General features: G+C 38.4%; 2 protein-coding genes across 3 annotated transcripts in view; one reads left to right on the plus strand and one right to left on the minus strand.

Annotated features, from left to right (window-relative positions):
• The window catches only part of gpr137c (G protein-coupled receptor 137c), a 40,212-nt gene extending 29,386 nt beyond the window's left edge, over positions 1 to 10,826 (minus strand). For both annotated transcript variants that reach the window (XM_051868035.1, XM_051868034.1), the window contains exon 1: positions 10,116 to 10,826. In XM_051868035.1, the coding sequence (XP_051723995.1) occupies positions 10,116 to 10,598 (483 nt within the window). In that variant the 5' untranslated portion in view covers positions 10,599 to 10,826. The remainder of the gene's footprint in view (positions 1 to 10,115) is intronic.
• Positions 10,827 to 11,116: 290 nt separating this feature from the next.
• Positions 11,117 to 16,882, plus strand: part of txndc16 (thioredoxin domain containing 16) — a 30,437-nt gene continuing 24,671 nt past the window's right edge. Inside the window, exons 1-6 of the mRNA XM_051868031.1 lie at positions 11,117 to 12,175; positions 12,335 to 12,417; positions 12,577 to 12,650; positions 14,895 to 14,969; positions 15,092 to 15,213; positions 15,303 to 15,393. Of these exons, the coding sequence (XP_051723991.1) occupies positions 12,034 to 12,175; positions 12,335 to 12,417; positions 12,577 to 12,650; positions 14,895 to 14,969; positions 15,092 to 15,213; positions 15,303 to 15,393 (587 nt within the window). The 5' untranslated portion in view covers positions 11,117 to 12,033. The remainder of the gene's footprint in view (positions 12,176 to 12,334; positions 12,418 to 12,576; positions 12,651 to 14,894; positions 14,970 to 15,091; positions 15,214 to 15,302; positions 15,394 to 16,882) is intronic.

The following is a 16,882-nucleotide window of genomic DNA, read 5'->3' on the forward strand; positions in this document are numbered from 1 at the left end:
AATGATTTCTGAAGGATCATGTGACACCTTTTTAAAAAAAATATCAAAATAGAAAATATTTTAAATGGTCAAAATTTCACAATATTACTATTTTTACTGTATTTTTGATCAAATAAATGCAGCACTGGTAGGCATAAGAGACTTCTTTCAAAAATCTTACCAACCCCAAACTTTTGAACGATAGTGCACATAAATAGTTAAGCAAAAAGAAAAAGAAAAATTTCTGGAACAAGACACCTTGGCTATAGTGTGCATCAGGGAAAAACTTAACAAAAAGTAGTATAACATGGCCCCCTTAAGATAATGACATAATATGAATCAAATTCAGTCCACTTATGTCGAGAAACAACAACTGTATTTACCAGGAACAAACAAGCGGCTAATTTTAGGAAGCAGGAGGATTAAACGGCTGTTTTCCTTCAATGCTCTTGTGGACTGTCCTTGTTATCCACATCTTCCCTTTACAAGACAAGCAGGCCTACAGAACCTAGAGATCCCTGCCAAAGAAACTGCGTCCTAGTTACAGATTAACAACAGCCGTCCTAAACCTCTACTGACACAACAGCACAACTGCTAAAATCATTAGGGGAAAACAAATTCCAGCATAAACGTCTTCAAGTCAGCTGTCAAAGGGCAAATTGTGGTTCATTCCAATGAGGAACAGCCAATGAACAACTCAAACAGGTGCTTAAAGTTTGTTAAACAAATTATGTGGCACAATTCAGTTACTGATCCCGATCATGTGACTTAGTCCTAAACATGAGTTTAAAGAAGCACTGTAAACAGCAGTGAGGAACAGATATCTGCCTAATATCATAATAGTCTATACCAAACTCACATATGTAGAGATGGTTTACAAGGACAAAGACGGCTCAGAGGGTGAGCGTGGAATAAGAAAACAACATTCCAGTAAGCTGTAATGGAGCTGCGGGGGTGATGCCGCCGTTTGGCTGGCCATTATAAAGATTCCTTAGCAAACTGAATTAATAAGACTATCCCGGATGATACGGCTGCAGAAACAGGCATTGAATATGTGGTTTGGCGTGATAAATGTGAAGAAATGTCATGCTCAACAACTTTTATCATCAAGAAATGACAGATATCGAGTTAGCAAGTTCAAGCATGTGTCATTCTCTCAAAACTGTATTGAATAATAGAGAACATTTGATTAAATAAGTGAACTTATGCAACTGTATTACAGCAAAACTTCACATTGCAGCACGTTTCATAACTACTTTTTGTTTTAGTTGTGACTGAAATATACTGTATATATCCTGTTGTTAAAGGAAGAAAATCTACCTACCTATCTCTTTCCATCTTATCCATTCTATCCATCCATCCACTTTATCCATTCTATCCATCCATCCACTTTATCCATTCTATCCATCCATATTTCCATCTTATCCATTATATCCATCCATCTATTTCTTTCCATCCATCCATCCATCTAGCCATCATCCATCCATCCCTCCCTCCATCCCTTTCCATCTTACCCATTCTATCCATCCATCTCTTTCCATCTTACCCATTCTATCCATCCATCTCTTTCCATCTTATCCATTCTATCCATCCATTTCTTTCCATCTTACCCATTCTATCATCAATCCATCTTATCCATTCTATCCAGCCATCTCTTTCCATCTTATCCATTCTTTCCATCCATCTCTTTCCATCTTATCCATTCCATCCATCCATCCATTTCTTTCCATCCATCCATCCATCCATTTCTTTCCATCCATCCATCCATTTCTTTCCATCCATCCATCCATCCCTTTCCATCCATCTTATCCATTCTATCCATCCATTCATCCACTTTATCCATTCTATCCATCCATCTTATCCATTCTATCCATTCCATCTATCCATCCATCCATCCATCCACTTTATCCATTCTATCCATCCATCTTTCCATCTTATCCATTCTATCCATCCATCTCTTTCCATCTTATCCATTCTATCCATCCATCCACTTTATCCATTCTATCCATCCATCTTTCCATCTTACCCATTCTATCATCCATCCATTCTATCCATCCATCTCTTTCCATCTTATCCATTCTTTCCAGCCATCTCTTTCCATCTTATCCATTCTATCCATCCATCCATCCATCCATTTCTTTCCATCCATCCATTTAGCCATCATCCATCCATCCATCCATCCATCTATCCACTTTATCCATTCTATCCATCCATCCATCCATTCACTTTATCCATTCTATCCATCCATCTCTTTCCATCTTATCCATTCTATCATCCATCCATTCACTTTATCCATTCTATCCATCCATCTTTCCATCTTATTCATTCTATCCATCCATCCACTTTATCCATTCTATCCATCCATCCATCCATTCTATCCATTCTATCATCCATATTTCCATCTTATCCATTATATCCATCCATCTATTTCTTTCCATCCATCCATCCATTTCCATCTTATCCATTCCATCATCCCTTTCCATCCATCCATCCATCCATCTCTTTCTTTCCATCCATCCATCCATCCATCCATCCATCTAGCCATCATCCATCCATCCCTTTCCATCTTATCCATTCCATCCATCCATCCATTTCTTTACATCCATTCATCCATCCATCTAGCCATCACCCATCCATCCATCCCTTTCCATCTTATCCATTCTACCATCCATCCAGCCATCATCCATCCATCCATCCCTTTCCATCTTATCCATTCTATCCATCCATCTTTCCATCTTATCCATTCTATCCATCCATCCATCCATCCATCCCTTTTCATTCTATCCATTTCAACCATTCCATCCATCATCCATCTCTTTCTATTCTATCCATCCATCTATTTCTTTCCATCCATCCAGCTAGCCATCATCCATCCATCCCTTTCCATCTTATCCATTCCATCCATCCATCTCTTTCCATTCTATCCATTCCAACCATTCTATCCATCCATCTATCTCTTTCCAACTTACCCATGCTATCCATCCATCCCTCTATTTCTTTCCATCCATCCATCTAGCCATCATCCATCCATCCCTTTCCATCTTATCCATTCCATCCATCCATCCATCCATCATCCATCTCTTTCCATTCTATCCATTCCAACCATTCTATCCATCTCTTTCCATCTTACCCATACTATCCATCCATCCCTCTATTTCTTTCCATCCAACCATCTAGCCATCATCCATCCATCCCTTTCCATCTTATCCATTCCATCCATCCATCCATCCATCCATCTCTTTCCATCTTATCCATTCTTTCCAGCCATCTCTTTCCATCTTATCCATTCTATCCATCCATCCATCCATCCATTTCTTTCCATCCATCCATTTAGCCATCATCCATCCATCCATCCATCCATCTATCCACTTTATCCATTCTATCCATCCATCCATCCATTCACTTTATCCATTCTATCCATCCATCTCTTTCCATCTTATCCATTCTATCATCCATCCATTCACTTTATCCATTCTATCCATCCATCTTTCCATCTTATTCATTCTATCCATCCATCCACTTTATCCATTCTATCCATCCATCCATCCATTCTATCCATTCTATCATCCATATTTCCATCTTATCCATTATATCCATCCATCTATTTCTTTCCATCCATCCATCCATTTCCATCTTATCCATTCCATCATCCCTTTCCATCCATCCATCCATCCATCTCTTTCTTTCCATCCATCCATCCATCCATCCAGCCATCATCCATCCATCCCTTTCCATCTTATCCATTCCATCCATCCATCCATTTCTTTACATCCATTCATCCATCCATCTAGCCATCACCCATCCATCCATCCCTTTCCATCTTATCCATTCTACCATCCATCCAGCCATCATCCATCCATCCATCCCTCCATCCCTTTCCATCTTATCCATTCTATCCATCCATCTTTCCATCTTATCCATTCTATCCATCCATCCATCCATCCATCCCTTTTCATTCTATCCATTTCAACCATTCCATCCATCATCCATCTCTTTCTATTCTATCCATCCATCTATTTCTTTCCATCCATCCAGCTAGCCATCATCCATCCATCCCTTTCCATCTTATCCATTCCATCCATCCATCTCTTTCCATTCTATCCATTCCAACCATTCTATCCATCCATCTATCTCTTTCCAACTTACCCATGCTATCCATCCATCCCTCTATTTCTTTCCATCCATCCATCTAGCCATCATCCATCCATCCCTTTCCATCTTATCCATTCCATCCATCCATCCATCCATCATCCATCTCTTTCCATTCTATCCATTCCAACCATTCTATCCATCTCTTTCCATCTTACCCATACTATCCATCCATCCCTCTATTTCTTTCCATCCAACCATCTAGCCATCATCCATCCATCCCTTTCCATCTTATCCATTCTTTCCAGCCATCTCTTTCCATCTTATCCATTCTATCCATCCATCCATCCATCCATTTAGCCATCATCCATCCATCCATCCATCCATCTATCCACTTTATCCATTCTATCCATCCATCCATCCATTCACTTTATCCATTCTATCCATCCATCTCTTTCCATCTTATCCATTCTATCATCCATCCATTCACTTTATCCATTCTATCCATCCATCTTTCCATCTTATTCATTCTATCCATCCATCCACTTTATCCATTCTATCCATCCATCCATCCATTCTATCCATTCTATCATCCATATTTCCATCTTATCCATTATATCCATCCATCTATTTCTTTCCATCCATCCATCCATTTCCATCTTATCCATTCCATCATCCCTTTCCATCCATCCATCCATCCATCCATCTCTTTCTTTCCATCCATCCATCTAGCCATCATCCATCCATCCCTTTCCATCTTATCCATTCCATCCATCCATCCATTTCTTTACATCCATTCATCCATCCATCTAGCCATCACCCATCCATCCATCCCTTTCCATCTTATCCATTCTACCATCCATCCAGCCATCATCCATCCATCCATCCCTCCATCCCTTTCCATCTTATCCATTCTATCCATCCATCTTTCCATCTTATCCATTCTATCCATCCATCCATCCATCCATCCATCCATCCCTTTTCATTCTATCCATTTCAACCATTCCATCCATCATCCATCTCTTTCTATTCTATCCATCCATCTATTTCTTTCCATCCATCCAGCTAGCCATCATCCATCCATCCCTTTCCATCTTATCCATTCCATCCATCCATCTCTTTCCATTCTATCCATTCCAACCATTCTATCCATCCATCTATCTCTTTCCAACTTACCCATGCTATCCATCCATCCCTCTATTTCTTTCCATCCATCCATCTAGCCATCATCCATCCATCCCTTTCCATCTTATCCATTCCATCCATCCATCCATCCATCATCCATCTCTTTCCATTCTATCCATTCCAACCATTCTATCCATCTCTTTCCATCTTACCCATACTATCCATCCATCCCTCTATTTCTTTCCATCCAACCATCTAGCCATCATCCATCCATCCCTTTCCATCTTATCCATTCCATCCATCCATCCATCCATCCATCTCTTTCCATCCATCCATCCAATTCCATCTTATCCATTCCATCCATCCATCTTATCCATTCTATCCATCATCCATCCCTTTCCATCTTATCCATCCATCCATCTCTTTCCATTCTATCCATTCCATCCATTCCATTCATCCATCACAGCCTTGGTGAGCATAAAAGACTTCTTTCAAAAACCAAAAACTTTCAAAAGATTAAAAAAAAAAAAAAAAAAAAAAAAAAAAAAAATTCTTACTGAGCCCAAAATTTTGAAAGGTGGTGTGTTAAAATAAATCACTTACTAAACTTATTTGTGCCAAATTATATTCAAATTTTCAACCATGTAGAGCTGAAAACCTGCAACTTGCATGATATGCACAAGCATACAAGAAAGGGACTGATTGCATATAGAAAAAACAGTGTTCTGAAGTGTTAACTAGAAAAATTAAGGTAAGTGCTTAAAACTACAAGCTACACATTTCTGCTTTTAAAGCTTCCAGGATGCCTTGCACCATAGACTTTCATTGTCTCTCAAGTGCATTACCCTAAACAGGACTTTTGGTCACTTTTACAAACTGAGGGTCAAGTCAAAATTATTGTCTTATGTAATCTACAGCATGTCACAGATCTCATTTTTGCTTGTTCTGAACCTGGAACATTCTTGTGAAATTATGTTGAAAATAACCCCCGGGCAGTACCAAAAACTGCCGACAGTGTGCCACCAACTGCATCAACAGCAAAAAACATACAAGAGTAAAAAATGGACCATCTCTTCTCTTTGCAGAGCTTTGCTGATGAGGTCTCATGTGATCCATTACTCTCACACACCTACATGCAGAAATCACACATGCTTTTCACGAGGGAGTTTCTGCTTCAAGTAAACAGTTGGCGTTGACAGTACACACGCCTTTAATGTGTTTCCTCAATGCACGAGAGTTGCTGAAAGTGTAATTTGAAAAATTAATTGGTCATCACTTTGGTGCCACCTCAGGGAACTGGATAACAGAGGAAGAACAGAAAAGAAACCTGTGAAATATGACAAAACTTGCGAAGGATAAAATGCATTATTTACAGTGTTACAATTTCAGTCCCCTAAAGAGCTCACATCTTCTCTGTATTCTGGCTGTAAACACCAACAGACATTTTGAGTTCCAGCACACGTTTTTGACAAATATACAGTATATAGACATATGGTTAACTTAGGGGCTTCTACACCATTCTTATTCACCTTTCATTTCCCTCTGATTTTAGGGATAAGTTATGGGTAGGGTTAGCTTTAGAGGCAGGGACAGGGTTAGGACTATGTTTTTAGACAAAAGATGTTGATGTAAGAACGTCTTACTTGGCAAAATCACGATGACTGTATGAAATGACTGTTGTTGGGTTTTTTACAGCACAGATATATAATATATAATGCTGCATTTCCTCTTCCAAACTAGCTAGTGATTGAATGAGGTGATTATTTTTGCAGCAACTATCATAAATCGCACTAAAGTGACCACTAATAGTGGTCATTAGGTCATTACTGTGTCACCAGGGTACTAGAACACAACACAGCATGCACGACCACACAAACAACCCACTCGAATACGTACCCCACATGGGTACAGTACCCCACCGATAAGATTTTGTTTTTGACTGACATTTCGAAGTAGGGGTGCTTGCCGTCTTTGTCTGTGCGGTGGCTGTTCTCAGAGCAGAATGCTGCACACCCCTTTTGTTGTGCCTGGAATAGCACAGGATTGAGCAGGGTGATGTAATGCTCTTGCAGCAGGTGCCTCTGATTGGTTCGCACCTTCAAATGCCAACTCGCACTGTTCAGGCAGTGTCTGTACGATGCCCACATCTCAAATAGCTCCCGAGGAAAACACGCACAAACAAAGACCAGCTCTCTCAAGCAACCTTCTGCAACTTAATGTGGGTGTAAGGGGAAAGGCTGCAGACATGCATAAATGGTGGCTGCATAAAACAAAGCTGTCAATAAATCTAACAGGACCGCAGGGCTTGTCAGTCAGGTTTGATTGTGCTACAGCTCTTTGTGCTGACTACGGGTGAAATAAAATGCAATATAAGCAAGGTTAGATTAATATCAGCCGGGGTCATGTCGGAGAGAACGGAAAGGGCAAAGCACACATTTGTTGAGTTTGGGACATGAATAATAATGAGAATCTCGTATACACTTCTATTCTTGCAAATTAGAGTAAAAAAATTCACCATAACAGTGCTGTTTTTGTGTCAAAGAATGCTTACCAGACTTTTGACTTGCCCAGACAAAAAAATAAAAAATATAGAGGGTGATTTGATTCCTTCAAAGTGCGCATTAATAACACTCTTAGACTTATTAAGAATCTTTTCAGCCTTGATCTTTTAAAGTGAAACAAGACAACAGTACATTATAAATCCTCCTTTATGAGATTTTAAATGACTGTATTTTAAAGGAATAGTTCACCTTCAAATAATTCCAAACCTGTTTCTTGCTTATGAGAAACAAAAAAAGGAGAAGTTTAGCAGAACGCCACTTCTCTTTTTTGTAAAATGAAAACAAATGGTAAAAAGGGGCAATCAAGCCTCCAAAATGATGAAATAAAAAAACAATAAAAGCACCATAAATGTATTTAAAGGGATAGTTCACCCAAAAATCAAAAAAAAAAAAATTATCCCATAATTTACTTACCCTCAAACCGTATACGACTTTCTTCTTTCAGTCAAACACAATTAGAGTTATATTAAAAAATATTCAGGCTCTTCCAAGCTTTATAATGGGATAGTAACTGAGATACTGAATCCCCAAAAAGCACATCCATCCATCATTAAAGGAATCCATAGGCCTTCTGAAGCGAAGCAATGCATTTTTGTAAGAAAAATATTCATGTTTATAACTTTATAAACTAGAATCACTGGCTTCCGTACGCGAGTCATTTCCGGCAGAAGAGTAAACTTTGACCTGACGCATGACATATTGATGAACTAGAAGTTAGAGGAATTAGAAGTATAAATTGAGAATTTTTAAAGAGAAATATCAGAGGAGCTTGAGTTTGTTGTTCAGCCCTATTTGTTTGAACCGCGAGAGGCGTCTACTCACACCTACAGTAAGCTTACGCTACTCCTACGTCATACGCCGGAACTTGACTCTCTCGTGAACATACGGACAGACATTACCAGAAGCTAGTAATTATAGACTATAAAGTTATAAATATGAGTATTTTTTCTTGCAAAAATGCATCACTTCGCTTCAGAATGCCTTTATTAACCCCCTGGAGCAGTATGGATTACTTTTATGATGGATGGGTGTGCTTTTTTGGTCTTCAAAATCGTGGTTACTATTCACTCCCATTATAAAGCTTAGAAGAGACAGAATCATATTTTAATGTAATTTCGATTGTGTTTAACTGAAAGAAGAAAGTCATATACACCTAGGATGGCTTCTTGAGGGTGAGTAATGGGATAATTTAAATTTTTGGGTTAACTAAACCCTTAATACAACTTGTATGCAAGTCTCAGTCATATTTGCGCCTATTCAAATATGGAGCATCAAGACATCTTATGTCTGATTTTGAATACATGCACATATTCAAATCGCAAATGAGATTTTAGACTTTTTCTTTCTTTTTTTTTGTATAAAGCGACTTAAATTTTGTATTTATATTTATGCATTTGGCAGATGCTTTTATCCAACATTGGGACACTGGGAATCAAACCCATGACGTTGCAAACGACATGCTGTGTAAGGGAATGCCTGTAGGTCAACCATTTTGGTCTGTTTCTATCATAAAGCGATCTTACGCCATCAGAAGACTTGGGATATAGCACGCTGTAGTCATACTGACTACTATTATGTTATTTTTATGGTGTTTTTTTTTTTTTTTTGGAGCTTGACAGCCCCTAGTAACCATTCACTTTCTCTGAAAAGAGCAGCGTGGACACATTTCTAAACATCTCTTTTTGTGGTCTACAGAATAAAGAAAATCAAGCAGCTTTGGACTGACACAAAGATGTGTAAATGATGAAAATAGTGTCATTTTTGTGAAACTAAGTAGTTGTTATTTTTCCAGCATAGAATAAGGACACGTAATGTTCTGTCCTCTCCTTTGGAGAGGAGATGAACAATATTTCATCTCCTGCATGATAAGGTTATGCATTCAAAGACGGCCAAGACTTCACAAAGGGTGGAAGGATGGACCCAAAGTGGCAATAATAGACCTCATTCAAACTGTCCTGTGAACTGCTCCGTTGTGGCCAAGCAGAGGGGCTTGAACAGAAACTGATGACCTCCAGCTGTGCTCTTGCCCCAGTATCATGGACATGATAAATGTCTCTGAATGTTTTAAACAACATAATTTGCCTGAATGAGGGTATAACGATGCTTTTAATCGCAACTGCAGCATTAAGTTCCAAGTCAGTCAGATGAAGTAAACACATTTGGTGGGAGGGACCCACTTAGATGTGAGTTGCATGAAAATTGCCTTCTACATGAATGCAAAATGATTCACATTCTCTCTATATAACAGGTTACATTGATTTGAATGCTAATTAGAGCAACAGCCCACATAAAGATGCATTTAGATACACTGCAAAATAAAAACAAATTCAGTTCAATGGAAAACAGCAAAGTAGGACTTACCTGAGCAAAATAAAGGTTGAGCAGACACAATGTGAAGAACTGCAGGCAAACTGGAAAACAATACAGGAGCCAGAACGGCAAAGGTTGAAGCTGGTTTGCTTGAACAACATTTTTAAAGTAGAAAGAGAAGAGTGTCGTCCTCAACGCCGACCAGAGCAAACACAGAAAGAGAAAAACACTCTGGTAGCTGAAGCGCTTGTGTCCGTAGTGCAGAATCAACCAGAGCTGCAGGTAAACAAACACGAAAAGGAGCGAATACAAAACCGTGTAAAGAACCGTGAGACCGAGCTCCACGGACGGGGGAACCGCAGCCTGGATCAGTTCGGCTGAGGATGATGATGAAGAGGAGGAGGAGGATGAGTCCGTCCAAACACTGACACTGACCTGGTTTTCCAGTAAAAACAACATATCGCCAGGATGCTCGCTATCACGCCGAATTATCCAAAACGTTCTACCGTTTTCCGTTTCCATGAAACTTTTCATGCAGATGTTTTGAAATTATGAAAAATTGAAAAACGTCAAAGTTAATTACAAATGACATATGAGCTGAAAATGACAAACTACAGGCTGCCCTAAGTTGTTATCCTATGAAATAAACTTTAACGCAAATTCTTGGATGTTTATAAGCGAGATGTTGAAAACAAATAATTAAAAAAAAAACACAGAGAATCCCCCAATCTCTGCAAAGCAGCTCCCTCCGAGCTAAGAAAAGCAAACTCTAGAGCTAGAAAAAAGCGATCAGCTGGCTAGCGTTGCAGCTCGATCCCCGCCTACTGACCAATGGGAAAAGGCTAGAATCTGACGCGCTTGTGTCGCCATGTTGGCTCTCAGTTGAATAGAGCTGAATGGAAAATTTCTGTCGCATTCGAGCCGAAATGACTTGACTTTTCAAGTGCGTTGGCCGAAGAGCTATTAGCACTCCGCCTACTTTTTTGAGAAACCAATCATTTGTCTTTTTAAGTGCCCTGCCTCTGGTCCTCTGCGTTTTTAATTTTCAAAGTATCGGCGTTATTATTTTCAGTACCATCTATTTGCTTGGACGTTTAGGCATGTTGTTTTAAATGGCCTGCGGTAGTTAATTTGTAATACTGTATTGTAATCGTTAACATAATAGTGTGAAAAATAATTGCGTCATTTATTTTTATAAATTTATGGGTGTACAATCTGTTAAGCTGTGGTTTATGCATGCAATAGATTTTTGGACGTTTTGTAAGCATGGTATGGAAAAATAAGTATAAGTAAAAAAAAATAAATAAAAAAAAATCTCTGCAAGGCAGCTCCCTACAAGCAAAGAAAAACAACTTTGTAAAAAAAAAAAAAAAAAAAAAAACGATTATCAAATGTAGGGAGCGATTACGCTCGGGCTCCACCTTCCGGCCAATAGGAAGAAGCTGGAAACTGACGCGCTTCAGTCACCATGTTGGATCTCATTTGATAGTGGTGAATTGGAAAATGCTGTTAGTTTGAGCCAAAATGACAGGCTTTTCAAATGAGTTTCGCCGATGAGCCATGATCCCTCCGCCTACTTTATTCTCATTGGGTTTCTCATTGGTATTTTGAGCTTTCTGATTGGTGTTGAACACACCGTTAAACCCTCCCCAAACATTTGATTGGACAATATTTGCGCGTGTTGTTGTTGAGGATGTAAGATTGCAGTGGTTACTTTTGTAACAATATCCCGTAGTCATTAACGTAATGGATTTGTAAAAGGGTCATATAGTTTGTTTTTATAGGTTGACCTTATACATGCTACATGCTAAGCTATGAATGATGCATTCAGTTGCACAGCACAGGCGAGTTGTTTTGATTGGATATGGATATATTCATTGAGTACCAGTTATTGATGGGCTCATCCTTAATATTATAAACTAATGTAAATGAATGTAAGTTAGAGGCCTATAAAGTGGAAAAGGGCACTATGTGCATTGTCTATTTGGTTGCGTTTCTATTTGGCCTGACAGCAGAACAATGTTACTCCGAACTGATAGAAGATTCCAGCCAGAGCTTCATGGAGAGGATGCACACAGGGAAGACATCCTTTATATACTTTGGAAACCATGGTGAGACTTTTTTTTACATGTGTTGCAAATGATTGCAGAGCAGTTATCATAATTTACAGACTTAAGCAAGAGTCATTCAGCGTCAAGAACAATGTTACAGGTCATTTTTAAAGTTATAAACTCCATTGGCTATTACACAAGCTCTGTTTTTACTTGCAGTCAATCCAACCATCGAACTGTTCATGGAGCAGCTCGAGATGTCAGCTGATGCCCTGGAGGACTATGGAATATCTGTTGTAAAGGTGAGCAAAATCTCATTTCAGATCTTAACAAGAGAGCTGCATCTGAATGTAAGCATATGGAGCTTTGGTTTCTAGTTATGTTAGTTTTCCAACTTAGTACATGAAGTTGACTATGCTGCAATAAAGCAAAACCGCTTGAATAACTGACTGTTTTTACAGGTGAACTGTTCAAAAGATCCAATAGCAAATTACTGCACAGGAGAAAAGCTAATGACCAAGGCACACTTGTTCAGGTATGGGTTTATATAATTTGCCCTCATAATTATATACACATTACACTTCTGTTTAAAAGTGTGGGGATTTTTGAAAGAGATTATTCAGCATTACATTAACAGCAAAGTGAAAATAAAAACATTTATAAGTAGGGATGCACGATATATATCGGCCACCATATCGGCATCAGCTGACATATGTTCATTTTTAATGTTATCGTTATCGGCCTGATAAGAAAATTTGGCTGATATATTAAAGCCGATAAATAATGGATTATTTCTTTCAGCTGAGGCACTTCAGATGTGCACTGTTCGCCATTATGGTTATGAATTTCTTGAAATATGATTGGAATCACTTCAAAAAGGAAAATACAGTTAAGTGCAATATACAGTGCAGGTTTGCCATATAGGCTACATAAAATTATAATGAGAACATTATAATTGGTAAGTAAAGTTTATTTATATAGCACCTATCACAGACAAGGAGGGGTCACAAAGTGCTTTACAATAAAAATAAACAAATAAGATAAATAAACATAAATATACTCTACAAATACAAACAAACAGGCAAATCGTATTGTTAATTAAAAGCTTGTCCAAAAAGATGCGTCTTTAGATGTTTTTTAAAAGACTCCACAGAACCCATAGTTCTCAACTTTAAAGGAAGAGAGTTCCAGAGTCTTGGAGCTACTACACAGAAAGCACGATCACCTTTTGTCTTAAGATGTGTTCTGGGAATATTTAAAAGGTCTTGGCCTGAAGACCTCAGAGACCGACCAGGGGTGTGTGCATGTAAAAGATCCTATATATATGAGGGTGCTTGACCATGCAAGGCCCTGTAAGTAATAACTAAAATTTTGAAATGCACTCTAAAATTAATAGGAAGCCAATGAAGAGCTTTAAGCACAGGAGTAATATGTGAAATCCTGCTGGATCTAGTCAAAAGCCTGGTAGCTGCATTCTGTACAACTTGCAATCGATCTATAGAAGATCTGTTTAAACACGTGTACAAAACATTACAATAATCCAATCGTGAAGAAATAAAAGCATGAACAAGCATCTCCATTTCTTTTTTCGAAACCACAGATCTAATCTTAGCAATGTTCCTGAGATGGAAAAAACAGGACTTTACATGACTGTTAAGACACATTGATCTGTTAAAAATGACACCCAAATTTCTTATGTCACCACAATCAGAGGATGATAGACCACCAATGACCTGCCTAATCTTACGGGTAATGTTGTCTGGGGCAATAATCAACACCTCAGTTTTATCTGTATTAAGTTGCAGAAGATTGTCTGCCATCCAATTGTTAATGGAGACTAAACATTCCAGCAAAAGTGACAGTTTGTCTAGTATATCAGGACCAAAAGACATATATACTTGAATGTCGTCAGCATAAAAATGATAAGATATTATTTTGAAACTGCGAATTATCTTGACAAGAGGAAGCATATACAGGTTAAAAAGCATGGGGCCGAGCACAGAACCTTGTGGCACACCACAGGACAAACAAACAGTGTAATTGTGTGCTTGGGACATGGCTTTTAATGGTCAGACTTTTGTTTTTGTAATCAGGCTCTCAAAAATTATATAAAAATTTGGATTTATATTTATCAGCCAATATATCGATTATCGGCTTTCAAATATAAAGAATTATCGGTATCGGCCAAAATTTCATTTCGTGCATCCCTATTTAAAATGTTATAAAAGATTTATATTATGATGCTTTTATTTAAATTATATTAAATTAAAAAAAATTATCACTGTTCCAAAAAATTATTAAGCAGCACAACTGTTTTCAACACTGATAATAATAATAATAATGTTTCTTGAGCATTAAATCAGCATATTAGAATGATTTCTGAAGGATCATGTGACACTGAAGACTAGAGTAATGATGCTGAAAATTCAGCTTTGTCATCACAGGAATAAATTACATTTTAAAATATATTCAAATACAAAACTGTTATTTTAAATTGTAAAAATATGTCACAGTATTACTGTATTTTTGATCAAATAAATGTAGCCTTGGTAAACATAAGAGACTTCTTTCCGAAAAAAAATCTTACTGACCCCAAACCTTTGAACGGTAGTGTATACACCCATATGATTTTCTTTCATCCATGGAACACAAAAGCATATGTTTGCCATACTGTGAATGTGAATGAGGTCAGCATCAAAAATGATAAGAAAGTGCCATAAAAATGGTCCATATGAATCCATATAGTCAGTTTTTTTTTTTTTGTCTTTTATCATTCCAGAGGCTCTGAGGTCCTGAGGAGTTTTGACATCGATACTGTATTTGACGTCAACGCAATTGTTTCTCATGTCCTTTTGTGAGTTCTTCTTATATTTAAAACTTTATAGTAGCAACAACGTTTAAAGATCTACATATTTTGCCTGACGGAGCTACAGTGATGACCATGACCTTTGAACGTGTCTTTTATTCTCCATTCAGCTCTGTCCTCTTTAATGAAGTCCGTTACGTGCACACACCTGCTGAGCTGCTGCGCGTCGAGAGTGCGGCCAAACAAAACAGTGACATTGTGGTCGGTCACATACCGGTGCTCGGCCTTCCAGGTACAATCTCTATTCTCTCTATGTATTTTGCTTCTAGAGTCCGTTTTCTTGGGTGGAATGAAGCATCTCTTGTTTCTTTGTCTGAACAGAGCACCGAGCTTTGATGGAGGCAGCATTTGTGTATGGAACCAAGTACCAGTTTGTCCAGACAACTGGCTCTCTAGTGCTGAGACACATGGGGTGAGCTTCACACATTACTCTAAAGAGTGATATACATGGCCACAAGGTGCTCCCAATGTTGATCTAAAGCTCTCATTACCTGTTTGCATATCCAACAACCACAATATATTCAGCTAACATTTCATTAAAGTGCCCCTATAATGCTTTTTTGGATATTACCTGTCATGCCGTTTGTAAGACAGCTGTTTGAATGTAATGGAAAAGGTCTGCAAAGTTTTAAAGATCAAAGTGCAAATTAAATGGAGTTACTGTCTCCCAAAAGAAAGAACCAATTGTGAACTGCCTGAAACGAGTCGTTAGTAATTCCAGTCTTACTTCCTGCAAGAACCTACGTAGGTTTGTAACAAATTTGCATAATGCCAGCCTATATGGTCTAAAATTGGCTGCCTGCAAACAACGGCAACTTTGACCTTGCTTCGTGTTATCGACATGTCAAAAAGACGCTGTTTTCTGCGCTGCAAAAGCAAATCCATCTTGCATACATTTCCGAATTAATACGGTAAAACTGACACCATTGTTACTGTTCATATCACTGTGTACTTGAGGAAGCCTCCAGATGTGAAATTCAGATATCGGGACTACAACAATCTTCTTCCCGGGTTGGTGACATCATAAACCCAAAAATTTACATAAACCCTGCCCCCGAGAACATGCAACAAAGGGGGTGAGGCCATGTTGGGCTGCTTTAGAGAAGAGGAAGAGTTGTTGTAGTAGAGTGTTGATACCATGCCGTCATTTTATGCCCGACTGCTTCACAAACAAGGCTCAATTCAACACTGGTTTTGCACAAAAGATTAACATGACAGCACATGCTAGTCCATGAGTTGAATCAACTCCACAGCAACTACATAAATTTATCCACTAACCATTCAGAAACGCCCAGATTCATTCTATGAGTTGTAACTTCTTCCTGAGTCTCTCCATCAGTGTCCGACTCCGGTTTGAACAATGTAAGGCTGAACACTGTTACTGACATTCATCATTTTGGCTGCGTGAGATTCTCCAGCTTTGTTGTTGTTGAGCAACCGAAGCGCGAGCTGTTAAAGCTCCGCCCTCTTCTGGAAAGGGTGCCTGGAGCAGCAGCTCATTTGCATTTAAAGGGACACACACAAACGGCGTGTTTTTGCTCACACCCAAATAGAGGCAAATTTGACAAGCTATAATAAATGAACTATGGGGGATTTTGAGCTAAAACTTCAGACACATTCTGGGGACACCAGAGACTTATATTACATATTGTAAAAGGGGCATTATAGGTTCCCTTTAAAGCTGCAATATGTAAAATTTTTGCAGTAAAATATCCAAAAACCACTAGGCCAGTGTTCTATATTTTGTTCAGTTGAGTACTTACAATATCCCAAATGTTTCCAACTATTTGTAAATCGTGGAAAATTTTTTGCGAGTATCATGCTTTACCATGCCTCAGAGAAAAACACTATTTTGTCAAGTAGCTAACATAGCATAATCAGATGCAGCTTTATTTTTAGTA

This window comes from Ctenopharyngodon idella, chromosome 17, assembly GCF_019924925.1.
Source record: "Ctenopharyngodon idella isolate HZGC_01 chromosome 17, HZGC01, whole genome shotgun sequence".
Taxonomy (NCBI): Eukaryota; Metazoa; Chordata; class Actinopteri; order Cypriniformes; family Xenocyprididae; genus Ctenopharyngodon; species Ctenopharyngodon idella.